The 26,589-nt window shown below is 31.4% G+C and overlaps 3 protein-coding genes across 4 annotated transcripts; all 3 read left to right on the forward strand.

Annotated features, from left to right (window-relative positions):
- On the forward strand, window positions 564–2,862 carry LOC109358585 (protein indeterminate-domain 9-like). The gene is made up of 3 exons (XM_019602896.1): window positions 564–869; window positions 1,113–1,512; window positions 1,771–2,862. The coding sequence occupies exons 1-3, from the start codon at window positions 728–730 to the stop codon at window positions 2,636–2,638; spliced, it is 1,410 nt and encodes a 469-aa protein (XP_019458441.1). The 5' UTR covers window positions 564–727; the 3' UTR covers window positions 2,639–2,862.
- On the forward strand, window positions 6,193–8,892 carry LOC109358586 (beta-galactosidase 6-like). Its single transcript, XM_019602897.1, has 10 exons — window positions 6,193–6,497; window positions 6,561–6,824; window positions 7,015–7,110; window positions 7,387–7,499; window positions 7,575–7,641; window positions 7,718–7,810; window positions 7,898–8,041; window positions 8,184–8,272; window positions 8,426–8,531; window positions 8,621–8,892. Exons 2-10 carry the CDS (start codon window positions 6,654–6,656, stop codon window positions 8,774–8,776), a joined length of 1,035 nt encoding a protein of 344 aa, XP_019458442.1. The 5' UTR covers window positions 6,193–6,497; window positions 6,561–6,653; the 3' UTR covers window positions 8,777–8,892.
- LOC109358575 (beta-galactosidase 8-like) lies at window positions 12,846–19,805 on the forward strand. Of its 2 annotated transcripts, XM_019602883.1 has the most exons (20): window positions 12,846–13,125; window positions 13,189–13,452; window positions 13,643–13,738; window positions 14,015–14,127; window positions 14,203–14,269; window positions 14,346–14,438; window positions 14,526–14,669; window positions 14,812–14,900; window positions 15,054–15,159; window positions 15,249–15,336; window positions 15,576–15,694; window positions 16,045–16,206; window positions 16,358–16,560; window positions 16,649–16,740; window positions 17,065–17,174; window positions 17,334–17,447; window positions 17,787–17,888; window positions 18,375–18,586; window positions 18,671–19,007; window positions 19,414–19,805. In XM_019602883.1, the coding sequence occupies exons 2-20, from the start codon at window positions 13,282–13,284 to the stop codon at window positions 19,519–19,521; spliced, it is 2,526 nt and encodes an 841-aa protein (XP_019458428.1). In that variant the 5' UTR covers window positions 12,846–13,125; window positions 13,189–13,281; the 3' UTR covers window positions 19,522–19,805. The 2 variants fall into 2 exon arrangements, with proteins under 2 accessions (XP_019458428.1, XP_019458429.1); XM_019602884.1 differs by having other exon boundaries at window positions 12,846–13,452.

The following is a 26,589-nucleotide window of genomic DNA, read 5'->3' on the forward strand; positions in this document are numbered from 1 at the left end:
CTCAAACAACAGCATGAAGCCCTTGGTAGATGATATAAATTGACATAGTAGAATTAATTAGTGTTACTTGATTAGCTAGCTTGTACAAATATTGGAATATAACTACATATGGACCAAGAAAGTGAGAGACAGTGAGAGAAATTGGTCCAGCTAAGTCTATGGCTGACTGACACCAATAGCAGCCGTGTTGATAAGAAATAAGGATAATAGAGAAACAAATTCTTGTTTTTCTTAGTGTTTTTAATTATAAAAATGTAATTTTATGATAAGTGAGAGAATAAATGTGTCATTATAATTCTCTTTTCTGTATAATAATGTGGTATTTATCTCTCCATTAATGAATATGATCTTTACTTGTTGATAAGGGGAGAAATATTGAAGATATTCGAGTAAAGATCATCTCTATTAATAGAGAGGCAGATACATATTTTTTACTTGTTTTTAATGGCAAAAGTGTAATTTTATCATAATCAAAATGATAAATGTGTAATTAAAAGTTGTATTTCTTTATTTTTTGAATCAAAAATTACTTTTTTCATAAAAAAATATCATTGGATGGTGTATTTCCATTATTACTACAGAACCTGCAGCAGCATAGTTTTTTGTTGTTATTTTGTTTTAGTATAGCACCTCTTCCATCATCTACTTCAAAAGCTGTTGAGCTTGTACTTTTGGAACTTGTTAGCTACCTAGTTTAGGACAAACCACTTTTCTTCACTTCCAAAACATGATGCCTGAAGAACTCTTTTCTCTTCCTTCCAACATGAGAAACACCTTAGATATTCAACTTCATCACCCAAACTCAAGCCCTATTTCTAACCCTACTTCAAATCAAGCTAAGAAAAAGAGAAGTCTACCAGGAACACCAGGCAAGTTCAACTTTTTTCCTTTCAATATTATCATTTACATATTTATGTATAATATTTCACAACTTTTATATTTTAAATTGTAACCATAATTACTACCATAATATTATAATTGCAAATCACCTAAACATAATCAGAACTGTGTGACTGCAACAACAATTTAGAACTTAGTTGTGCACTAATACTAATTACTTGTTTATTAAAATTTACAAATGGGTATGCTTGAATTATGAACCAAATAAGCAGATCCAGATGCAGAAGTGATTGCTCTTTCACCAAAGTCACTGGTGGCAACAAACCGGTTCATATGTGAAATATGCAAAAAGGGTTTTCAGAGAGACCAGAACCTTCAGCTGCATCGGAGGGGGCACAATCTGCCATGGAAGTTGAAGCAAAGAAACAAGCAAGAGGTTATAAAGAAGAAAGTGTACGTGTGTCCAGAGAAAAGTTGTGTGCACCATGACCCATGTAGAGCCTTGGGAGACCTTACTGGGATAAAGAAACACTTTAGCAGAAAGCATGGAGAGAAGAAGTGGAAGTGCAACAAGTGCTCCAAAAAATATGCTGTTCAATCTGATTGGAAGGCCCATAGCAAGATTTGTGGGACTAAAGAGTACAAATGTGAATGTGGCACTATGTTTTCAAGGTACAAATGTAGCTGCTTCACCCTTTGATATAACATAACATATATATGGATAAAGCTGGACTTTCATTCTCATTAATGATTCATATTATAAGGTGTTGCTTTAATTCTGGTCATGGCATTAAAGGCAAATAAACATATATGATTAGTTAAATTAATTTGAACAAGTTTTAATTTGAGAAATTTTAGGAATAATAAATAAGGGTTGTTCATTAATTGTTATTCCTTATATTATATTACTATATTTGTGTAACTAATCAGGAGGGACAGCTTCATAACTCATAGAGCTTTTTGTGGCGCCTTGGCTGAACAAAGTGCCAGAATTACAACTTCAGTTCCAGCAGTGTTTAACTTCAGAAATGATCATTTGATCAATACACAAGCACCAAGAAATCATCTTAGTTTACATGGGTTTCATCAAGAATTTGATGTGTCAGGACCAGAACCATTAATGGAAAATTTTATGGATGCAGAACGTGGACAGAAGCTGGGGCTGCCATTATGGCTAGACCAGGCCAATTCTAATGCAAATGAGGTAGTCCAAACAATGAACAGGAACATGTTTGGCTCATCACAACAGGCACAGTTTCTGAATTACAGGTACCCAGAACCTGAAGCATCATTTACAAGTGGCAATTTGTTATCTTTGCCTGGTGCAATGTCACAAGGGCTAAAGCAAAAACAAGAAGAAAACAAAGTAAACTTGTCTCATAGCTTTAGTTCTTTGCACTCTAGTGATCAGAACTTACAAGGTGTCCCAACTCACATTTCTACAAGGATCAATGATAATACAACCTTCAACAGCTCTAACAATCTTTTTGGCTTGAATAGTAATATTGTTGAAATGCAGACAATTTTGAAGCACGGAAATCAACAAGGTGGAAACTTCAACAATATGGTGGTGAGTTCATTAAATGATACGAATAATTGTAGTTCCTTTGGGAATTTGGATCATATAGTAATGCCGGTGGATGAAGAGCAACTGGGATTAACTAGAGATTTTCTAGGCGTTGGAGATGAAACATTAAGAACACCATTCCTGCACCAAGACCTTGATAAGTTCAACCCTATAGAATCGGTTTTGAACTTGCAAAGCCAGTTCGGTGGGCATCACAATATGATGAAATAGCTCACACTCCAGAAGACAAAGAGTAAATCCAACTTCATCAATGTTTTTGAGTTTGAATCCAATTGTTGATCCTATCCCACGCCAGAAAGTATTACTGATCTTCTCCTGGTAAGGATATTTATGATAAAAAAATAACTAGTGGAGTTGTATGATACATATGTATATATAGCTGAGTACAAGTAGGAGCATAAGATATTGAATAAATCTACATACAATTCTTCCAATGTTTGTGTCTTTGTGTTTGTGATGATGTTTTCAATATAAAAATAAGATATATGTAACAGCTGCTACATATGTTATATAATAACATGTAACATATCTTTTATATATATATATATTTTAAAAATACCACAAATATTTAAGGGATTGCATGCACATCCTAACTTGTATGAAACATGCGCATGAGTTATGAACAATGAGAGTTTTTTGAGGTCAGAATTGAGAGACAAGCATAGTGAGAAGGAGATATATATTATGGATCACATGATGATGATATGAATCATATCATAGAGAGATCTCGTGATAGAGGTGGAGGGCCATTCCATGTTGGATAGAGACAATATACTGTTACTTTTTGTCTATTTTTAACTCAAAAATATCTCATTTTCCTTAAATTGTCACTTAATAATATTGTAATGTAGGGCATAGATTTAGAAACATAAACAGCTGCTTCCTCTATGCATGTCGTAGAAATAGTGTATTAGTATAGTAGAGTAAATTTCCTCTTTAATCTTGCCTATATATATATTCGGACTGAAATCACTTATCTCAAACGGTATTATATTTTATGTCTAATCCAAATATGACATTTTGTTATTTTTGTTTTTAGAATTTTCTTTTTACTCATATGTCAAGATGTAATAGGCTTAAGACAGAGAATATGATACAATTAGAGATATGTGATCATTTTTCCATATATATATCATATAATGGTGACAGAATTTTAAAGTGTCATAGATGGTGGCCATCACCTATTTTATTTGTTGCCAAATGCTGACGAACAATCATTGTCAAGGAATCACTTAAAAAAAATTATGTCATATAAAATAATGGTTTAAAAGTATTTTTTTAGTTTCTTCCTCGTTCAATATTTGGAGATTAATTTTTGCCAAAAGAAAAATTATTATAGTGAGTTTTGTATTCGACAAAAATTTATAATTTTTATTCATCAATGGATAATCAATTAATAGAGAAGATGTGTTATAAGGAATTGGTTCCAAAAGATCCAACAATTTGTCCCTAACAACTAAGTTCCATACAAAATAAAGCTATTACCTAATATCATCCTATTCCCAAATATTTCCTTACACATAATTATTATTTACCAGAAAAAATAGCTTTTTTCTTGTTCTCAGTGGTGTCCGTGAAGTACTACTTCCACCCTGAAATTAAATAAAATACTATAAATGCCATTTTCTTTGCACCTCATATAACAATATAGCATATATGCTTCATTAAGTATAATATTGAGTTAGCGAGTCCTAATCCTAACGTTAGTTTCACCATGCACTACGATAGTTTACATGTATTTTCATTCTTCTCTATCAGTTTTGGTGGCTATCTATGTTATGGTAATTTCTGTTCGTGAATGTGTTGCAATCCCACATAGGACAAGAGATATGTTCATTTTTTAGAAAATTAATTTTGCTTTAATATTGAATCCTCTGAAAACAATCTAACAATTTATCACTAGTTTATCAATTTCAATACACAATTTTTGCACACAATCCCATGGATATATTTATTTAAGCTTAGAATAAAGGTATGTTTCTACATACCTTAGAATAAAGATGCTTTGACATTTATCTACCTTATTTTAACATGTGTTGTTGATTTGACACTCAATAGGAAGAAAAAGAAATACTTTTCCTTTGATATACATGAGATTCAAACTCATAAATTGTGGGGGTACATGGCCTAATAATGCCCATCATAGCCCATTAATTAATGAGGCCAAGGTTAACATGGGTTGAAATTCGCAGCAGATATATATAGATATTTATATACATAAAAGTAACTTAATAAATACTCATTTTTAGTGTTGGCCTAATGTGAGGTTTGGGATGAATCAGATTTACATCCTTATTAAGTGGTCCTAGATTAAGTTGTATTAATAAGCTCTATATCATCCATTTTACTTTAGAACTGATCTCTCACTCACAAAATTCAGACCATATATTATATTATGTCAATAAAAACATGATATGTTATTAAAAATTGTTTTATTATTATTAGTACGAGACAACATATAAAATATGATTTGAAACAATAAAAATCTATTTAGTTATATGTTTTGATTTAGTCCTTATAAAATATCCAATGACCTTCAAAGAAAAATTTGTAAGCATATCAGGTTGTGCTGCACGATGCCACTAACAACCAAAAACGATTTCAGAAGAATCCATGTTTTAAATGACTCAACCATCACAATTCACATGCCATGTTCTACCAACATCAAAATCTACATCTTATATTTTTTATATATATTTTAGCCTCTTAGGTATTATTTTCCAGTTTGCATAGAAAAAAAGAGTAGAAAAGAAAGAAGGTAACCAAACCAAGGTATGAAAGAAATGAAGCTAATAAAGTTTGTAGACAAAAAATAAAGAAAAAGGAAACACTCATTTCAATCATTTGTCATTTAGGTGTGACAGATGAGCAACCATATCAATGAAATTGAAGTAAGTAATCCACCGTCCTTTGAATTTGTTCCTTTTATTTTTATTCTAACATAATATCACGGCCCCAACAGTGGCATCTAAAATCAGAAGGACAAATCTTTGTAATTTATTTTTAAAAAACATCAATTTTTTTATTAAAAAAACAAAGTGTAGTGCTACTCTTTTATATGAGCACAATTGTTATCTATTACTTCCTTAAAAATATATATTTAAATTTACAATTTAATAATAATCAATTATTTTTTTAATTAATCATTGGGAGTGATACAGTTGAACTTGTTAATGACATGCATTGAAGTAGTTGGCTGACTTCAGTTCCTGGCTCTACAATGCTACTTACCAACTCACTCATACATAAATTCTTACGATAATTTATCTCCTCAAATTTATTAATTGTTTGATATATATTTTATTTATTTTATAATATATTTTAAAATAAAAACGTTTTGAGATAAATGAAATAAAACACATGTTAAACTATTAATGAATTTAAGGATATAATTTATTCTTTAACAATAAATATAACTTTTGCTATCAAAATGGCTGAGAAATAAATAAAAAATAGATTTTTTATTGACAAACAAATAAATCATTCTATAATTCATTACTACGTTATTACCCATACAAAACTTATCCTTTCATTTTTCATTAAGTTGAGCAAAATTGTTATTAATGTTCTCTCAATTGTTTCCTTATCATAAATCATGGATGTAGGGATCATAAGGTATGAACACACAACTTGGAGTATCTATTATTGTTAAAACTTGTCTCTTTTGGTCTAATTCTTTATTCTAAGTTTGACACATGTATCCTAAACTAGTTTTGTTATTTTATTTATTGTTTATAAATTGAACACCAGAAGAAGAAAAACATTATCTCATCTTTCACTTGTCCTGATACAGAATACACATGCTGCATTGCATAGCCTTGTCTGTTTCTCTAACCTTAGCTTTTGTGAAGCTTGGTATAAATCTGTAGTGACATTATTTTCCTATAGAAACTAAGATAGAGTGTGCTCATGAGAGAGTTTTAGGTGAAGACAATGAAGGAACACGACAATGTCACCGACAACCTTATTTCCTTATTAACATATTCACACAGCTGTCGTGTCCTTCTCTTTGTATAACACATATTTCATTCCTTACCTCTTCTCTTCACTCTTCTTTCATTATCTCTTCACAAAGCAACATTTTTTTTCATTTTCAATTTTCATTATACACGCATGTGACTCATAAAGCAAAACAAAGCAAGGTTGTTTTGTTTTTTGTGTTAACTAAGCAACCCCATTTTATTACTATTTGGTTAGAGGAAAGTGTGTTGAAAACAAAAAAGATATGGACATGAGAGGGACACGGATTCTGTTCTTTGTGTTTTGGTTCCTTGGCATTTATGCTCCTACTTTGTTTTGTGCCAATGTGCAATATGATCATAGAGCATTAGTGATTGATGGCAAACGCAGGGTCTTCATATCTGGTTCTATTCATTACCCTCGTAGTACTCCTGAGGTGAATAACTATTCTCCACAACTCTCACACAACTTTGATTATTGTAAGGCAGTGTTATAAAAAGTAAAGTTTTTTTTGGAAAAGTTGTCCAAATTTGATGTTTAAGATAACATTACTCTTCTCTTGTGTATGTGAGTTTGTGTGTGGTGCTTGAAGTTAATAGTGTGGACTATGGAGCTTGTTTTTGCAGATATGGCCAGACCTTATTCAGAAATCTAAAGATGGAGGATTGGATATCATTGAGACCTATGTTTTCTGGAACTCACATGAACCAGTTAGAGGCCAGGTTCAGTGTTACTTCTATGCTCTGTCACTAATGTATAGACTTATTATTACTTCTATGCTGAGCAACCATGAAGGCATGAAACTAGTTAAAGAAAAAAAACATTATCTTCAATTAGGAAAAAAATGAAAAAAGCTTAATTGGTTAAACTATTTACCTAAATTGGTACTATGCTTTAAAGTGTTTTTCAATATAACATGGAATGCTGAACACTCTTTCACTTTAATCAAAAGACAGGGATTGCTTAACGACATAAAATATTGAAATGGGTATTTGCAGTATAATTTTGAAGGAAGGAATGATTTGGTGAAATTTGTGAAGGCAGTAGCTGCAGCAGGTCTATATGTGCATCTCAGGATTGGTCCATATGCCTGTGCTGAATGGAACTATGGGTAAAGTTTAATGCTTTCTATGCATTTGTTCATATCGATGTTCATATCTAATCCTGGCCTTTAACTTCTCAACAGTGGTTTCCCTCTTTGGCTTCACTTTATTCCGGGAATTCAGTTCAGAACTGACAATGAACCATTCAAGGTAAACCCCTTCCTTTCTCTTCACACCGTCATGTTGTTGTTCTTCAGGGTTCACTCTCCTAAATCTTTGTCTTCAGGCAGAAATGCAGAGATTCACAGCTAAGATTGTGGATTTGATGAAGCAAGAGAGTCTCTATGCCTCACAAGGAGGACCTATTATTTTATCTCAGGTTTCTCTATTTTGTGTGTGTTTTATTAGATGGAGTCATCTGGTTATTGTTTGGGAATGAGAGAATATATGATTTTTCTAATGCCAGATTGAAAACGAGTATGGAAACATTGAAGTGCACTATGGTGGTGCTGGTAAATCCTACGTCAAGTGGGCAGCGACAATGGCTACATCTCTTGATACAGGGGTTCCCTGGGTCATGTGCCAGCAAGCAGATGCTCCTGATCCAGTTGTAAGTTTTCTCCTTTCATATGTCTACATCAAGTGTTTGCGGTTTATGTTTTACTATATTGTCTGCTGTCTTCCTGAAAAGAACCATCGTTGTATGCTGTCTCCATTCACCTTAATTGGTTGTTACCTTAATATCGTTGCAGATTAATACATGCAATGGGTTTTACTGTGATCAGTTCACACCAAACTCTAATGCAAAACCAAAAATGTGGACTGAGAATTGGACTGGATGGTTAGCCTTTTTTTCTTTCTATATATCATTTAGTTTTTCGAATGAAGGATATCCCACAAAATGTGATCTCATCGGTTGAGTAACTCCTTTCTTGCTTGAATCTTCTTTAGTTTGTTATTTTGTTTCAATCTTTGGGAATCTTTCAAATGGCAGGTTTCTTTCATTTGGTGGTTCTGTTCCATTTAGACCCGTGGAAGATCTTGCATTTTCTGTGGCACGCTTTTTCCAACGAGGTGGAACATTTCAAAATTACTATATGGTAATGCAACTTTACATGTTGTGTAAGCTCATTATGGTATAAGGAAACAAGCGGATACTGCAAGTTTTTTATTGGTTGCTCTGTAACAGTACCATGGAGGGACCAACTTTGGCCGAACTTCTGGGGGACCTTTCATTGCTACTAGCTATGATTATGATGCACCGATAGACGAGTATGGTATGCACTATTTCAACACTAAATTAAATTGGAGTATGGTATGCACCAATTCATTGGTGACATTGTAGATAATAGTAATAGTAATGTACCGCTTATTGTAAATCGAGTGCAGCTTAGTTTCCATACGCATTCAAGAAGATAAATGAATAGCATTCCGTATGCAGTTTATTTGCTTGTATGTAGAAGACGGAAACAAACACCTGAACATATTTTTTCTAATATGTTTACTTATGCTGCAGGGATCTTTTTGGCTTGAATAGTAATATTGTTGAAATGCAGACAATTTTGAAGCACGGAAATCAACAAGGTGGAAACTTCAACAATATGGTGGTGAGTTCATTAAATGATACGAATAATTGTAGTTCCTTTGGGAATTTGGATCATATAGTAATGCCGGTGGATGAAGAGCAACTGGGATTAACTAGAGATTTTCTAGGCGTTGGAGATGAAACATTAAGAACACCATTCCTGCACCAAGACCTTGATAAGTTCAACCCTATAGAATCGGTTTTGAACTTGCAAAGCCAGTTCGGTGGGCATCACAATATGATGAAATAGCTCACACTCCAGAAGACAAAGAGTAAATCCAACTTCATCAATGTTTTTGAGTTTGAATCCAATTGTTGATCCTATCCCACGCCAGAAAGTATTACTGATCTTCTCCTGGTAAGGATATTTATGATAAAAAAATAACTAGTGGAGTTGTATGATACATATGTATATATAGCTGAGTACAAGTAGGAGCATAAGATATTGAATAAATCTACATACAATTCTTCCAATGTTTGTGTCTTTGTGTTTGTGATGATGTTTTCAATATAAAAATAAGATATATGTAACAGCTGCTACATATGTTATATAATAACATGTAACATATCTTTTATATATATATATATTTTAAAAATACCACAAATATTTAAGGGATTGCATGCACATCCTAACTTGTATGAAACATGCGCATGAGTTATGAACAATGAGAGTTTTTTGAGGTCAGAATTGAGAGACAAGCATAGTGAGAAGGAGATATATATTATGGATCACATGATGATGATATGAATCATATCATAGAGAGATCTCGTGATAGAGGTGGAGGGCCATTCCATGTTGGATAGAGACAATATACTGTTACTTTTTGTCTATTTTTAACTCAAAAATATCTCATTTTCCTTAAATTGTCACTTAATAATATTGTAATGTAGGGCATAGATTTAGAAACATAAACAGCTGCTTCCTCTATGCATGTCGTAGAAATAGTGTATTAGTATAGTAGAGTAAATTTCCTCTTTAATCTTGCCTATATATATATTCGGACTGAAATCACTTATCTCAAACGGTATTATATTTTATGTCTAATCCAAATATGACATTTTGTTATTTTTGTTTTTAGAATTTTCTTTTTACTCATATGTCAAGATGTAATAGGCTTAAGACAGAGAATATGATACAATTAGAGATATGTGATCATTTTTCCATATATATATCATATAATGGTGACAGAATTTTAAAGTGTCATAGATGGTGGCCATCACCTATTTTATTTGTTGCCAAATGCTGACGAACAATCATTGTCAAGGAATCACTTAAAAAAAATTATGTCATATAAAATAATGGTTTAAAAGTATTTTTTTAGTTTCTTCCTCGTTCAATATTTGGAGATTAATTTTTGCCAAAAGAAAAATTATTATAGTGAGTTTTGTATTCGACAAAAATTTATAATTTTTATTCATCAATGGATAATCAATTAATAGAGAAGATGTGTTATAAGGAATTGGTTCCAAAAGATCCAACAATTTGTCCCTAACAACTAAGTTCCATACAAAATAAAGCTATTACCTAATATCATCCTATTCCCAAATATTTCCTTACACATAATTATTATTTACCAGAAAAAATAGCTTTTTTCTTGTTCTCAGTGGTGTCCGTGAAGTACTACTTCCACCCTGAAATTAAATAAAATACTATAAATGCCATTTTCTTTGCACCTCATATAACAATATAGCATATATGCTTCATTAAGTATAATATTGAGTTAGCGAGTCCTAATCCTAACGTTAGTTTCACCATGCACTACGATAGTTTACATGTATTTTCATTCTTCTCTATCAGTTTTGGTGGCTATCTATGTTATGGTAATTTCTGTTCGTGAATGTGTTGCAATCCCACATAGGACAAGAGATATGTTCATTTTTTAGAAAATTAATTTTGCTTTAATATTGAATCCTCTGAAAACAATCTAACAATTTATCACTAGTTTATCAATTTCAATACACAATTTTTGCACACAATCCCATGGATATATTTATTTAAGCTTAGAATAAAGGTATGTTTCTACATACCTTAGAATAAAGATGCTTTGACATTTATCTACCTTATTTTAACATGTGTTGTTGATTTGACACTCAATAGGAAGAAAAAGAAATACTTTTCCTTTGATATACATGAGATTCAAACTCATAAATTGTGGGGGTACATGGCCTAATAATGCCCATCATAGCCCATTAATTAATGAGGCCAAGGTTAACATGGGTTGAAATTCGCAGCAGATATATATAGATATTTATATACATAAAAGTAACTTAATAAATACTCATTTTTAGTGTTGGCCTAATGTGAGGTTTGGGATGAATCAGATTTACATCCTTATTAAGTGGTCCTAGATTAAGTTGTATTAATAAGCTCTATATCATCCATTTTACTTTAGAACTGATCTCTCACTCACAAAATTCAGACCATATATTATATTATGTCAATAAAAACATGATATGTTATTAAAAATTGTTTTATTATTATTAGTACGAGACAACATATAAAATATGATTTGAAACAATAAAAATCTATTTAGTTATATGTTTTGATTTAGTCCTTATAAAATATCCAATGACCTTCAAAGAAAAATTTGTAAGCATATCAGGTTGTGCTGCACGATGCCACTAACAACCAAAAACGATTTCAGAAGAATCCATGTTTTAAATGACTCAACCATCACAATTCACATGCCATGTTCTACCAACATCAAAATCTACATCTTATATTTTTTATATATATTTTAGCCTCTTAGGTATTATTTTCCAGTTTGCATAGAAAAAAAGAGTAGAAAAGAAAGAAGGTAACCAAACCAAGGTATGAAAGAAATGAAGCTAATAAAGTTTGTAGACAAAAAATAAAGAAAAAGGAAACACTCATTTCAATCATTTGTCATTTAGGTGTGACAGATGAGCAACCATATCAATGAAATTGAAGTAAGTAATCCACCGTCCTTTGAATTTGTTCCTTTTATTTTTATTCTAACATAATATCACGGCCCCAACAGTGGCATCTAAAATCAGAAGGACAAATCTTTGTAATTTATTTTTAAAAAACATCAATTTTTTTATTAAAAAAACAAAGTGTAGTGCTACTCTTTTATATGAGCACAATTGTTATCTATTACTTCCTTAAAAATATATATTTAAATTTACAATTTAATAATAATCAATTATTTTTTTAATTAATCATTGGGAGTGATACAGTTGAACTTGTTAATGACATGCATTGAAGTAGTTGGCTGACTTCAGTTCCTGGCTCTACAATGCTACTTACCAACTCACTCATACATAAATTCTTACGATAATTTATCTCCTCAAATTTATTAATTGTTTGATATATATTTTATTTATTTTATAATATATTTTAAAATAAAAACGTTTTGAGATAAATGAAATAAAACACATGTTAAACTATTAATGAATTTAAGGATATAATTTATTCTTTAACAATAAATATAACTTTTGCTATCAAAATGGCTGAGAAATAAATAAAAAATAGATTTTTTATTGACAAACAAATAAATCATTCTATAATTCATTACTACGTTATTACCCATACAAAACTTATCCTTTCATTTTTCATTAAGTTGAGCAAAATTGTTATTAATGTTCTCTCAATTGTTTCCTTATCATAAATCATGGATGTAGGGATCATAAGGTATGAACACACAACTTGGAGTATCTATTATTGTTAAAACTTGTCTCTTTTGGTCTAATTCTTTATTCTAAGTTTGACACATGTATCCTAAACTAGTTTTGTTATTTTATTTATTGTTTATAAATTGAACACCAGAAGAAGAAAAACATTATCTCATCTTTCACTTGTCCTGATACAGAATACACATGCTGCATTGCATAGCCTTGTCTGTTTCTCTAACCTTAGCTTTTGTGAAGCTTGGTATAAATCTGTAGTGACATTATTTTCCTATAGAAACTAAGATAGAGTGTGCTCATGAGAGAGTTTTAGGTGAAGACAATGAAGGAACACGACAATGTCACCGACAACCTTATTTCCTTATTAACATATTCACACAGCTGTCGTGTCCTTCTCTTTGTATAACACATATTTCATTCCTTACCTCTTCTCTTCACTCTTCTTTCATTATCTCTTCACAAAGCAACATTTTTTTTCATTTTCAATTTTCATTATACACGCATGTGACTCATAAAGCAAAACAAAGCAAGGTTGTTTTGTTTTTTGTGTTAACTAAGCAACCCCATTTTATTACTATTTGGTTAGAGGAAAGTGTGTTGAAAACAAAAAAGATATGGACATGAGAGGGACACGGATTCTGTTCTTTGTGTTTTGGTTCCTTGGCATTTATGCTCCTACTTTGTTTTGTGCCAATGTGCAATATGATCATAGAGCATTAGTGATTGATGGCAAACGCAGGGTCTTCATATCTGGTTCTATTCATTACCCTCGTAGTACTCCTGAGGTGAATAACTATTCTCCACAACTCTCACACAACTTTGATTATTGTAAGGCAGTGTTATAAAAAGTAAAGTTTTTTTTGGAAAAGTTGTCCAAATTTGATGTTTAAGATAACATTACTCTTCTCTTGTGTATGTGAGTTTGTGTGTGGTGCTTGAAGTTAATAGTGTGGACTATGGAGCTTGTTTTTGCAGATATGGCCAGACCTTATTCAGAAATCTAAAGATGGAGGATTGGATATCATTGAGACCTATGTTTTCTGGAACTCACATGAACCAGTTAGAGGCCAGGTTCAGTGTTACTTCTATGCTCTGTCACTAATGTATAGACTTATTATTACTTCTATGCTGAGCAACCATGAAGGCATGAAACTAGTTAAAGAAAAAAAACATTATCTTCAATTAGGAAAAAAATGAAAAAAGCTTAATTGGTTAAACTATTTACCTAAATTGGTACTATGCTTTAAAGTGTTTTTCAATATAACATGGAATGCTGAACACTCTTTCACTTTAATCAAAAGACAGGGATTGCTTAACGACATAAAATATTGAAATGGGTATTTGCAGTATAATTTTGAAGGAAGGAATGATTTGGTGAAATTTGTGAAGGCAGTAGCTGCAGCAGGTCTATATGTGCATCTCAGGATTGGTCCATATGCCTGTGCTGAATGGAACTATGGGTAAAGTTTAATGCTTTCTATGCATTTGTTCATATCGATGTTCATATCTAATCCTGGCCTTTAACTTCTCAACAGTGGTTTCCCTCTTTGGCTTCACTTTATTCCGGGAATTCAGTTCAGAACTGACAATGAACCATTCAAGGTAAACCCCTTCCTTTCTCTTCACACCGTCATGTTGTTGTTCTTCAGGGTTCACTCTCCTAAATCTTTGTCTTCAGGCAGAAATGCAGAGATTCACAGCTAAGATTGTGGATTTGATGAAGCAAGAGAGTCTCTATGCCTCACAAGGAGGACCTATTATTTTATCTCAGGTTTCTCTATTTTGTGTGTGTTTTATTAGATGGAGTCATCTGGTTATTGTTTGGGAATGAGAGAATATATGATTTTTCTAATGCCAGATTGAAAACGAGTATGGAAACATTGAAGTGCACTATGGTGGTGCTGGTAAATCCTACGTCAAGTGGGCAGCGACAATGGCTACATCTCTTGATACAGGGGTTCCCTGGGTCATGTGCCAGCAAGCAGATGCTCCTGATCCAGTTGTAAGTTTTCTCCTTTCATATGTCTACATCAAGTGTTTGCGGTTTATGTTTTACTATATTGTCTGCTGTCTTCCTGAAAAGAACCATCGTTGTATGCTGTCTCCATTCACCTTAATTGGTTGTTACCTTAATATCGTTGCAGATTAATACATGCAATGGGTTTTACTGTGATCAGTTCACACCAAACTCTAATGCAAAACCAAAAATGTGGACTGAGAATTGGACTGGATGGTTAGCCTTTTTTTCTTTCTATATATCATTTAGTTTTTCGAATGAAGGATATCCCACAAAATGTGATCTCATCGGTTGAGTAACTCCTTTCTTGCTTGAATCTTCTTTAGTTTGTTATTTTGTTTCAATCTTTGGGAATCTTTCAAATGGCAGGTTTCTTTCATTTGGTGGTTCTGTTCCATTTAGACCCGTGGAAGATCTTGCATTTTCTGTGGCACGCTTTTTCCAACGAGGTGGAACATTTCAAAATTACTATATGGTAATGCAACTTTACATGTTGTGTAAGCTCATTATGGTATAAGGAAACAAGCGGATACTGCAAGTTTTTTATTGGTTGCTCTGTAACAGTACCATGGAGGGACCAACTTTGGCCGAACTTCTGGGGGACCTTTCATTGCTACTAGCTATGATTATGATGCACCGATAGACGAGTATGGTATGCACTATTTCAACACTAAATTAAATTGGAGTATGGTATGCACCAATTCATTGGTGACATTGTAGATAATAGTAATAGTAATGTACCGCTTATTGTAAATCGAGTGCAGCTTAGTTTCCATACGCATTCAAGAAGATAAATGAATAGCATTCCGTATGCAGTTTATTTGCTTGTATGTAGAAGACGGAAACAAACACCTGAACATATTTTTTCTAATATGTTTACTTATGCTGCAGGGATTATTAGACAGCCTAAGTGGGGCCACCTTAAAGATCTTCATAAGGCCATTAAGCTTTGTGAAGAAGCATTAATAGCTACAGATCCAACAATTACATCTCCTGGTCCAAATCTAGAGGTATAAGGGGTATTCATTAAAAGATTTAGTCACAAAGCATCTTACTCATACTGCATATACTAGGATAGAATTTCTGGACAAATTCCATTTGGACCTATAATTCCCATGGTTAGTAAAATCTATAAGTTTCTTTTCCTGAAAATGCCCTTCATGGAGTTGATTTCGGAATAACTACCGAAATTGCTACACTTGGTCATTTTCAAAGGTTTCTCTGGTCTCCTCCTTTACTAGTTGTTGAAAGTAGATTTTCATTCATCTCAGCAAAATGCTGCTATATGCCGATTCCTGTCTAATATCACTTGATTTATATACTCTATGAATAATGTATGCCTTTACCTATTTAAACTCAGGTTGCAGTTTATAAGACAGAAGCAGTATGTGCTGCTTTCCTTGCCAATGTGGGCACGGCATCTGACGCAACAGTAAATTTCAACGGCAATTCTTACCACTTGCCTGCATGGTCTGTAAGCATCTTACCAGATTGCAAGAATGTAGCCCTTAACACTGCAAAGGTTTGTCTCATCAACTTCATTTCCATGTTCATGTGGCTTCACTAATTTATGGTTCTGTGAATGATTTTTCCTATCAACATAAATAGTGAAGATCTTCTATCTTATTTCCTAGTAGTAGATGTAAGTAGAAAATAACATTTTTTTATAACAGATTAATTCTGCATCTATGATTTCAAGCTTCACAACTGAATCCTTAAAAGAAGATATCGGTTCTTTAGAAGCTTCTACTTCAGAATGGAGCTGGATAAGTGAACCAGTAGGTATTTCAAAGGCTGATTCATTTTCAAGAGTTGGATTACTTGAGCAAATAAATACAACAGCTGACAGAAGTGACTACTTATGGTACTCAATAAGGTACATTGGCCTCCAAAGTTGAAATATTTTTCCTCCGACATATAATTCGCTGCTCGTTGATAAAAAATTTCTTGTTTTTTTTCCATAGTATTGATAATGATGATACCGGTGCCCAAACTGTCCTTCACATTGAATCACTTGGTCACGCCCTTCATGCTTTCATCAACGGGAAGCTTGCAGGTAAATAAAATTTAAAGAGAAGTTTCCTGCAACATCAGAAGAAGCAGTTGAAAATATGTGATCAAAGTCCAGGTTCATTAAATATGTAAGAGGGGGAACACCGAGGTTTAGCATGACCGAATTTAGGGCATATTTTGAAATGCAAAACCTTTGAGCTTTAAATATGTAAGGACTATATAGTTATGGTTGATTTGAAATCAAATAAGCAAGTAAGAACAATTATTCATGGATTCCTTCCTAGAGTGTTCCAAGAATTATTTCTTTAAAAAAAATTACTTGAGTTACTTAATAATAAGTATATCTGATATTATTAAAACTTCTCAGGGAGTCATGCAGGAAACAGTGAAAAGGCTAAGCTCAATGTGGACATTCCAATCACACTTGTGGCTGGAACGAACACAATTGATCTCCTTAGTGTAACCGTGGGACTTCAGGTTCAACCTTTTCCTATTAGAACAGAGGAAATTTTGATTTATACTTTATATCATACAATTATGTATTGTTTTGTTAAATTCCACCACGCATGACTTGGCTTGATCATCAGTGATTAATCTCATTACTAAATCGGTTAATTTGAACCTTACACGCTTCAGAATTATGGAGAATTTTTCGACACATGGGGAGCAGGGATCACTGGTCCAGTGATATTGAAAGGTTTGAAGAATGGAAGCACTCTTGATCTCTCCTCCCAGAAGTGGACATATCAGGTAGTCTTTACTTTGGTTAAAACATATTCTTGTCTTTCTCCTTTTGAGGAATTCATCAACAAAACATTGGAGAGGTTCAAGCAAAATGAACCTGCTAACTTTATAATATTACTCTCAACCTTTTTGCTTTTAAACTCTTTGGAAGGTTTGTGGTTGAAGCTTTAGCTAACAAGGCTTAATACTCACTTGTCTCATGCAACAGTAAAATTTATGCAAAAAAGTCTACTTTTAACACCATTGATTTTTTTCTTTTCACAATATCATGTCTATGAAATTTGTAGATCAACTTAGTTTACCTTTTTGGTATAAACCATTACACTCTTGATATCTGTGATGCAGGTTGGGCTCAAAGGTGAAGAATTAGGTCCATCTAGTGGAAGTTCTGGACAGTGGAATACAGAATCTACCTTGCCTAAGAACCAACCACTAACTTGGTACAAGGTAATTTTTTTTTCTTGTACTGATTATAAGTTACGAAATTTGGACATACATCATCTGAAGTCTAATGCTCTTTTGCTATCTCTTATGTGAATTCACAACAATTGTATCCAAAAGAGAAACCATAGTGTAAATATTTCTTTCAACTACTAATTTAGTATAAGGACTAGCAGAGTTGTGTTTTTTCCCTTTAGGTTAGTTAGAGCATGGAATTGAGTAGTGCAATGTCCAATGTTGTAGCCCAAACTAGTTTGAACTAGTAGCATATCTTATCAATGTATATGCATGTGGTATTGAAACATGTTGGGTTTTCTGGGAACTCAATTGCTTATTCCTCTGTCTATGCTTACGAACAATCAAATGTTTCATGTCCTCTTTTTTATGACACCAATTCTTATTTTATTTATTTACTTCACTGCAAAAATTACAGCGAATACTACTACATAAGAAATATTTTTGTTACTAACTAATGAATACATGTTGCATTAGACAAACTTTGATGCTCCATCAGGAAGTAATCCGGTAGCAATTGACTTCACTGGAATGGGAAAAGGTGAGGCTTGGGTGAATGGACAAAGCATTGGAAGATACTGGCCTACATATGTCTCTTCAAATGCCGGTTGCACTGACTCATGCAATTATAGAGGGCAGTATAGTTCATCAAAATGTCACAAGAATTGCGGAAAACCATCACAAACACTGTAAGTGTTGGATATTCTACAAGTGAAAAAAAAATCGAAAAACAATCTTGAATTTTTATGTTAATGAAGACACTAATCTTGCAGATACCATGTGCCGCGATCATGGTTGAAACCGAATGGAAATACTCTTGTACTATTTGAAGAAAGAGGGGGTGATCCAACACAAATATCTTTTGCTACAAAGCATATCGAAAGTTTGTGTGCACATGTATCTGAATCTCATCCACCACCCTTAGACTTGTGGAATTCAGACACAGAATATGGAAGAAAAGTAGGGCCTGTATTGTCACTCAAGTGCAATGATCATAAACAAGTTATCTCTACCATTAAATTTGCAAGCTATGGAACCCCTCTTGGGACTTGTGGGAACTTCAACCATGGACATTGCAGCAGCAATAAGGCTATGTCCATTGTGCAGAAGGTGTTATATCTAGCTTCCTCTTTAAGTTTCAAGTTCATAGTTACTTCTATATTTTGGATTCAATTTTTATACACTGTCAAGGTTTAAAGATAAAGCTAGCAACAAAAAACTTCTTACACTTATATGGAATTTCTATGTCAGAATAATAAGTATGGTATCAGTGTGAATTACAGAGTTTATAATAAATGTTTAAAAATATAACTAATAGCAATTAAAATGTTTGATAATAAGTATGATAAGGTTATGTGTCTTGTGACTTGGAGGTTATTGGTTCAACTCCTGGAAACAACATCTTCGCTTTGCGATAATAAGGCTGTATATCTCTAGCTTTCCCCGACTTCACTAGCCTGACTTGGGTTTATATTTATTTTGTTGGGTTTAGACTGACTTGAATAAACTTGAACAGGCCTGCATTGGATCAAGCAGTTGTAATCTTGGAGTATCAACTGATACATTTGGAGATCCTTGTAAAGGAGTCAAAAAGAGTTTAGCTGTTGAAGTTACTTGTACATAGACATGTTGCTTCAATTCAAGAGCACTCCCAAATTGTCTTGGATATTTGGTTCAAGATGCTTCCTTCTATGACAAAGTCAAATTGTATTCAAGGAGAGAACCAGAAAAATATTATTAAATAAAACATTCTAGTGTTAATTACTTGCAGGAAAAGAAAGAGAATATAATTAGAGAAGTGAAAAAAAGAAGATATTTTCTTCTTTCTTGTTTTAAACTTGTAACACGAGTTGCTTTCATAGGAAGCTGGACAATAAAATCGAGGGCCCTTTAAGCCTAATTGAAGCATCCATTTTTGCAAGTTACAAACAAATATAATTAAAAAATCATTAGTGCATGTAAGATTTGAAAAATTATTGCCATGTGCAACAGTATTACTAGGCCCTTATTCGTCATGACTCATGAAAACAGCACAAAAAGCAACCAAAGTATATCATAGTATCATGTGTTATTTGTTATGGTCAGTTATTTGAGCAAAGTCCTTCATTCATATCAGAACCTGTAAGGGTTGCATAATTAAAAGAAGAATCACTACTTGAGACAACAGATCCTTGTCCGTGATGTTGAAGTATATAAACGGCTCGTGTACATAGTCCCTCTATGTTATGATCAGAGAGGATATCTTGAACTTGAAGGAATCCTTGAACTTTAAGAAAATAAGGCTCCAATGTATGTTTATAAATGTAATGTGTGAAGCATTTGTGTGTAGGACTTTGTCGAATTTTGTATATGTGAATAGTAATCTGTTTATACTGTATATACATTACATGGTGTGTTTCAATATATAAGCTTCAGTTTGGGAAAGGTGTGAAAACACTATTTCATCAACTTTGCATGATGTATGGTTTTTTTTATGAACTTCCATGATGTAGGATTTAGTCATTGAATTTCAATAAATGTGTAAAATGGAACTAAAATTTGTTTCTAATTTGACATTTTCCAATCACCTTTAACTTTGTATTCATATCTTAAATTTCATGACTAAATGCACATTATGTACAGAGTTCATGAGGTATTTTTTGGGTTTTTCCTTTAATATTTAAAGAATTTGGTGATCCAACCAATCACATGAAGCTTGAGATGTGTGTTTAGATTATCAAATGGGAATTTATCATAAAACATTGATTAAATATGTATTTTTACCATAAGTGTTTAAACATAATAAATGGTTAATGAGATATATGACAAATCATCTTCAATACTACAAGCAAGAAAAATATAATATGTATGTCATATAATTCTCATGGAGCCTCACTAGATCGATCAAGAGTTCGATTCCTATGAGTGACACTTATTATGAGAGGTAGTCACAAATCAAAAATAGATTAGTTCTTTACCCAAAAAAGTGAGTAAATATATTTGGTATTAACAAAAAAAATAATTCTTATAATTAAATATAAAAGGGATTTGCCTATAAATATATATACACAGACAAAGTTCTTAAGGTGCATTCTTGCCAACCATCCCAAAGTGCATTACCAACTCTTCACATACTCTTGTATTCATTATTATTGATATGTGTCTATTTCATTCTTTTTATTGATAATAATATAAATATATGATCACAAGATGCCTTTTCAATTCTGAATTATAATAGGTAGCATTATACTTAACTTTTAATATGCTTTGGATGAGAAAGAAAGGATGAGAACTAAAAAAGTAAAAAGTTTCAACTCAAAAAGCTATTGGGAACTATTAATTTATTATGAGATAAAGTTCTTATTCGTTGCATCAGTTTGGCTATCATTTTCGTAAATGAGTTGTACTCTTGGAAAATATAGTTCATCAAAGGAAAAAGACAAAAAAAATAGATGCAGTTTTTGGCAGTGTTATCGTCACCACCCTCTCAAACCATTGTTTTTTTATATATTTAGATTTAGATTAGATTTTGAGGGTAACATATATGTATTGTTTGTGTAAAAATTTATAGACAATTAATGTATCATTCACTCTTCATTTAGAATACATTTTTAAAGAGTGAATCATGATTGAAAATATATAATAGATAATATCGTGACAGTGTAAAAAACTTTTATATTATTGGTGTATACTTTTTCCTCCTATTAGACTTGCAATATCAACTTCTTCAACTCCAATTCTCCACGGCTCTCTCTTCTCTAACCAGTAATTTTCATGAGCCGGTGCATGTCTCAAACTGCTATCATCAAACTACATTTATGTTCATACTATTACTTTTTTCCTTTAACATCTATTTTTTCATTTCTCATCATATCAACTTTTCAAAATAATCACTTTCTCTTTCTATTTTACCTATAGGATGTAAGACAAACTTTTTGTTTAGGAAATGTACACAAGGAAGGTTAGGTGAATTCAAATAACATGCACTTTATTTTCTCCATTTTCAAGTTTCATACGGCACCAATATATATATATATATATTATATACTTATCAATATAAAATTTTCGGTTGGCCTTGCACTAAAGAAACGTAGAGGAAATGACCATTAATCATGAAATATACTGCATCTATTATTACTTCCTGAATTAGTTACTAAATGCTCACACCTTAACTAACATAAAATAAAAAGGACTATGTTAATACAAACTTTCCATTAGGAAAAAAGTTTTTGGTTCTTGATTAATTGAAGTAACGAAAACGTATTAGATTCTTCCTCCACCTTCTGATAGATGTTGGTATTTGTTATTATGATTCCACTACTCTTTAGTGTTAATATTTGTGAACATGAAAAGTAGATAGTTTTTGTTAACTATATAAAACGTTCAGGTTAGCAATTTCTGTATCTTCCTGCTTAGTGTAATTATTTATAGTTTTATACACTAAATATTATTTCCGAATCATTTTAACTTTAAATTAAACAAAGTGAGATTGCATGTGAGCAACACGTGGAATTATTATTTATTTAACTGGAATGCAAGGAATTATTCCGTAGATATGATGGAAAAGTAAGTGCACGGTTGTTGTGGTATGGAGAAACAAAACAAATACATGAGACTCGAGCCGGGAACATCCACAAGTATGTGGGGCTAACTCTTCCAACGAGCATTTTTTCCATCCATAAGGCTCGAACCCGGATTCTTGCTTAAAGAGAATCAAGTATGTACCACTTGAACCAACGCTCGTTAGTATATATTATCACATTTGATTAGTTAAAAAAATTATTCAAAATTGTAATTATTAAATATTTTATGGTTAATCATTTTTCTGACATATGGAGTAGCACAAAGAAAAATGAATATAACAATAGATACATACTCGTTCTGATAAGAGATAAAGATACAATTTATTCTCCAATAAGAAAGTTTCTCTCCCGTTTCTATAAATTTTTGGACTTTTTTATGTACCAAAAAAAATATATATATATATAAAATCTAGATTAATATTAAAGAGTTTAATATTATACGTACAGTAACTAGATTAGTACAACATTCTTAATTTCTTTTTATTTAAATATTAATAATAAGTAATATATGAACAATAAATGATGTGTTGAATATATAAAAGTTATTACATTTCAGAAAAATAGACTATTTTCCAAAAAATATTTTTTCTAATAATTTATGTATGACTATACTTATACTATTCAAATTAGTGTTATCAAATTTTTATTAAGCTAGATATTTCCTCAAGAGTGATGGTGTTTTTTTGTTGGGAAAGTACTGAGATATCAGATATCCTTCCTACCGCATAATCAGTATGGCATATAGTTTGGGATTAAAGAAATAATTGCCTGCATCGATAATATTCAAATTCCGATAAAATAATAAAGTACTGTTTTATACTGTTTTTGGAATTTGGTATTCACACTCTTTTTTCTGCATCAAAATATTGAATATTTATTGTTTAACCTTCATTTTAGGTGGGATTAATTAGACACAGGTGGCAGGCATGGATGACAGTAAGATAAACAGTAGAGTTGTCAGTACCAAATGTTATACTCAAGGGAATAAAAAATCTCTGTAGTATAACATTCGGCCACTAAAATTATGACATATGTTATATTTTATTATTTTTTATAAAAATAATTTTAAAATTAAACAAAATAATTGACACATCTTATATGTGTCCTGACTAAAACAGATAAATTATCTCATGGTACAATAATATATTTTATTCTCTATGGTGAATAAAATGTGTAAACGCCGCCAATTTGATGTGAGTCTGTATCTCCATTAGATGCAGCCCACCGTTTTTTGTCTTTTTCAAAAGTGGTGGTGAGTTTCTATCGGAAAGTACCATGGTTATGTTACATTTTTTTTTTTTCCCACATTTATTCTTGTATTCCAGGTAATTATGTCTAAGTTGAAAACATTCACAAAATATGTGAGGCTAAACTTTCACAATGAACATTTTTTATTCATAAGATTTGATCCCGAGATTTTTCTTAAGGGATGCTACCTACTTGATCAGGTAGAAAAATGGTGAATCCATTTGTATATTTTGGTACATTATGTCACTTAATTCGGATATATGTTAAATTATATCATGTTCTTGCAGTCAAAATTGTTTTGCAGTTAAATAAATTTCATATGTTTGAATTAATAACTATGAGGATTCAAAGATTGAACATTATAATTGGATGTTCACATACTATGGTTTGAGACAAAGTTCTATTACCAAATATTTATTGTAATTATATGTTCAGATACTATAATTAGGACAGGTGATTATAATTCATCTAATCAATAACTAATAAAAACACTTACTTCAAATATGAAGTCTTTCTTCTTCTTTTAAAATGATAATAATAAATAAATAAAATATAGTTTACAACTTTGACTCATTCCACTGGAATACTAGATGATGGACCAAGAGGAATAGAAATCTTTTGTCCTGGAAAATCCTGCTTCTCTTTGTCTCTATCGAATAAATTTATATCAGTAATATAGTTTTATTTTATGATTTTTCTATTTAATTCAATGTCACATTTTAATTGATTCAGGATATAAATGATATTATAAACTCTGTCTTCCCATAAAGTCTTTTTATTCATATATATCTTTGGGTCAATGCATGAATTATTTAAATGACACTTAAAAGTTAAAAATTATAAGTCTGTTTAATTTATCATATATATATATATATATTTATTTATTTATTTTTTGTTATAGCACTAATTTTCATTTTATTCATTATTGTGATACAAGTTTATTATCATATGTTTTTTTTTGTAAATGACTTACATTGTGTGAGAGTTAGGTATCATACACTTATATTAGTAAATTAATATGTTTAACAAAATATGTCAATTTTTAGTTTAATGGATGTATATACAATGCAATCTTTTTGCATGTAACAAATTATATTATTTTGTTTTTCTAATTTTCATATCGTAAAAATTTAGGTATATGTGATCACATAACTTAAGGTGGATCATTGATTCCAAATACTTATTAGTGTAACAAATTATAAGTACCTCGTGGCAAAAGGCTAATCACTTTTTTATCATCCAAAAATCAATCACTTTTCTATTAACACATGAACTATGGCATTTGCACTAATTTCCTTTACATTTTTTGGTTTTGTTGTAGCTAAAGATTAACTTATTTGTTTTAATAAATAAAATGATTGATTCCTGAGTTGGTAAGATCAAATAATCTCGAGCCTATTATCATAGCCATACTATTAATATTTTTGTAATTTGATAATTGGCCTAACAATATTGGTGACATAAGTAGCTATAGTACCAAACATTGATGTTGATGAAAGGTCTAATGTTTTAATAATTATGCATTAAGGTTTTTATACTATGATAACGCCATTCATCATCATTTACATGTATTATAATATATTTTTATAGTTAATAACTATTAATAGAAGAGTAAGAAGCCACTTACTCCAAAAGTAAGTTTTTTAAACTTATTCTACATCTTAGCCATTAATTTTAGGGATACATAATGGTTTAATATACTCATTAATTCAAATGATTGAATTCCTAATTAGAATGAAGAGTAAATTTAAAAAAAAATATTATTTGAATAAGTAGATAAGAATGTTATGTTAATGTGATGATTTATATGTATTATCATAATTAATATACTAACGGTGTAAACTAAGATAGATATTGATCTCATGTAATATAATAGGAAGAAAGTGGAAGGAATAATGTGAGTGAAACCCATTGGTTTAACTATTACAACCGCTGACCAGCCAAAATTTATGCCATTCATTTTACAAAAGAAAAAACTATGTCCTTCACCAGCTACACGTGCTTTGAAAGTTGAAATGATCAAAACCACTAATTCAACCACTTTTATTGTTCACCGTGTCCACTTTCTCACTGCTTCTTCACATCACTGAAACAAAAAAAAATGAGTTCATTAAAAAGTCAAGAGTTTAATTTTACGAGCAATATTTATTAAAAGAGAAATAAAAAGAATTAATTTATTACATATATGATGAGAAAATAATTTGATGGTTGCCAAAAAAATTTATTATAGTAAAGAAAGATAAGATCAGTCAAAGTATGCTTTTATTGTCCATCATCAACTACTCATCCTTAAATCTAATTTATTTGCTCTCATTACATTTTTTAAAGCATGAGTAATATCTCATATTATATTTACCATTATTTACTTTATTGTTATATATTTTTAATGGTCAGAGAATTCTTATATAAAATGACTGTGAGGTTCATGCATTTGTTCAATCTTTAAATTAAATTTTAGACTTTCCGTTTTGTCTCAAAACTAAATTTAAAATCTCAGGTTTGTCATCAATTTATAGATGTCTCTATCTTATATCTTCCTAATTAGATTCAGAAATTTTGAGTTTTTTTAGTATATTGATAAATGTATTTAACACTTAGTTTTGACATGTGACCTCTCAGACCCATGAATATATTGAGCGTGTCACCTGTTAAGCTTAAATACTTTATGCAGTATTTTATTCCGTTCCAATAAGAGCTTTCTGCAACTCGAACTTGTGACCTCAAGGTTAATAGTCACTATACACGGGTTTGAGTTCCCCTGATAGGAGAATAAAATACTGCAAGAATATCTAAGCTTAACGGGTTGCATGCTCAATATATTCATAGGTCTGAGAGGTCGTATGTCAGAATTGAAATATTACAATGTAGATCTAAAAATTAAT

This window comes from Lupinus angustifolius, chromosome LG10, assembly GCF_001865875.1.
Source record: "Lupinus angustifolius cultivar Tanjil chromosome LG10, LupAngTanjil_v1.0, whole genome shotgun sequence".
Lineage (NCBI taxonomy): Eukaryota > Viridiplantae > Streptophyta > Magnoliopsida > Fabales > Fabaceae > Lupinus > Lupinus angustifolius.

What these genes read in the sequence shown, in the direction of transcription:
- LOC109358575 (XM_019602884.1), top strand. Translation starts at nt 13,282, where the DNA reads ATGGACATGAGAGGGACACGGATTCTGTTCTTTGTGTTTTGGTTCCTT. An exon ending in GACCTATTATTTTATCTCAG is followed by an intron (nt 14,439 to 14,525) that starts GTTTCTCTATTT and finishes TTCTAATGCCAG; the next exon opens with ATTGAAAACGAGTATGGAAA. An exon ending in GGAAAACCATCACAAACACT is followed by an intron (nt 18,587 to 18,670) that starts GTAAGTGTTGGA and finishes CTAATCTTGCAG; the next exon opens with ATACCATGTGCCGCGATCAT.
- LOC109358585 (XM_019602896.1), top strand. Translation starts at nt 728, where the DNA reads ATGATGCCTGAAGAACTCTTTTCTCTTCCTTCCAACATGAGAAACACC. An exon ending in AAGTCTACCAGGAACACCAG is followed by an intron (nt 870 to 1,112) that starts GCAAGTTCAACT and finishes CCAAATAAGCAG; the next exon opens with ATCCAGATGCAGAAGTGATT. An exon ending in TGTGGCACTATGTTTTCAAG is followed by an intron (nt 1,513 to 1,770) that starts GTACAAATGTAG and finishes GTAACTAATCAG; the next exon opens with GAGGGACAGCTTCATAACTC.
- LOC109358586 (XM_019602897.1), top strand. Translation starts at nt 6,654, where the DNA reads ATGGACATGAGAGGGACACGGATTCTGTTCTTTGTGTTTTGGTTCCTT. An exon ending in ACCCTCGTAGTACTCCTGAG is followed by an intron (nt 6,825 to 7,014) that starts GTGAATAACTAT and finishes TTGTTTTTGCAG; the next exon opens with ATATGGCCAGACCTTATTCA. An exon ending in GACCTATTATTTTATCTCAG is followed by an intron (nt 7,811 to 7,897) that starts GTTTCTCTATTT and finishes TTCTAATGCCAG; the next exon opens with ATTGAAAACGAGTATGGAAA.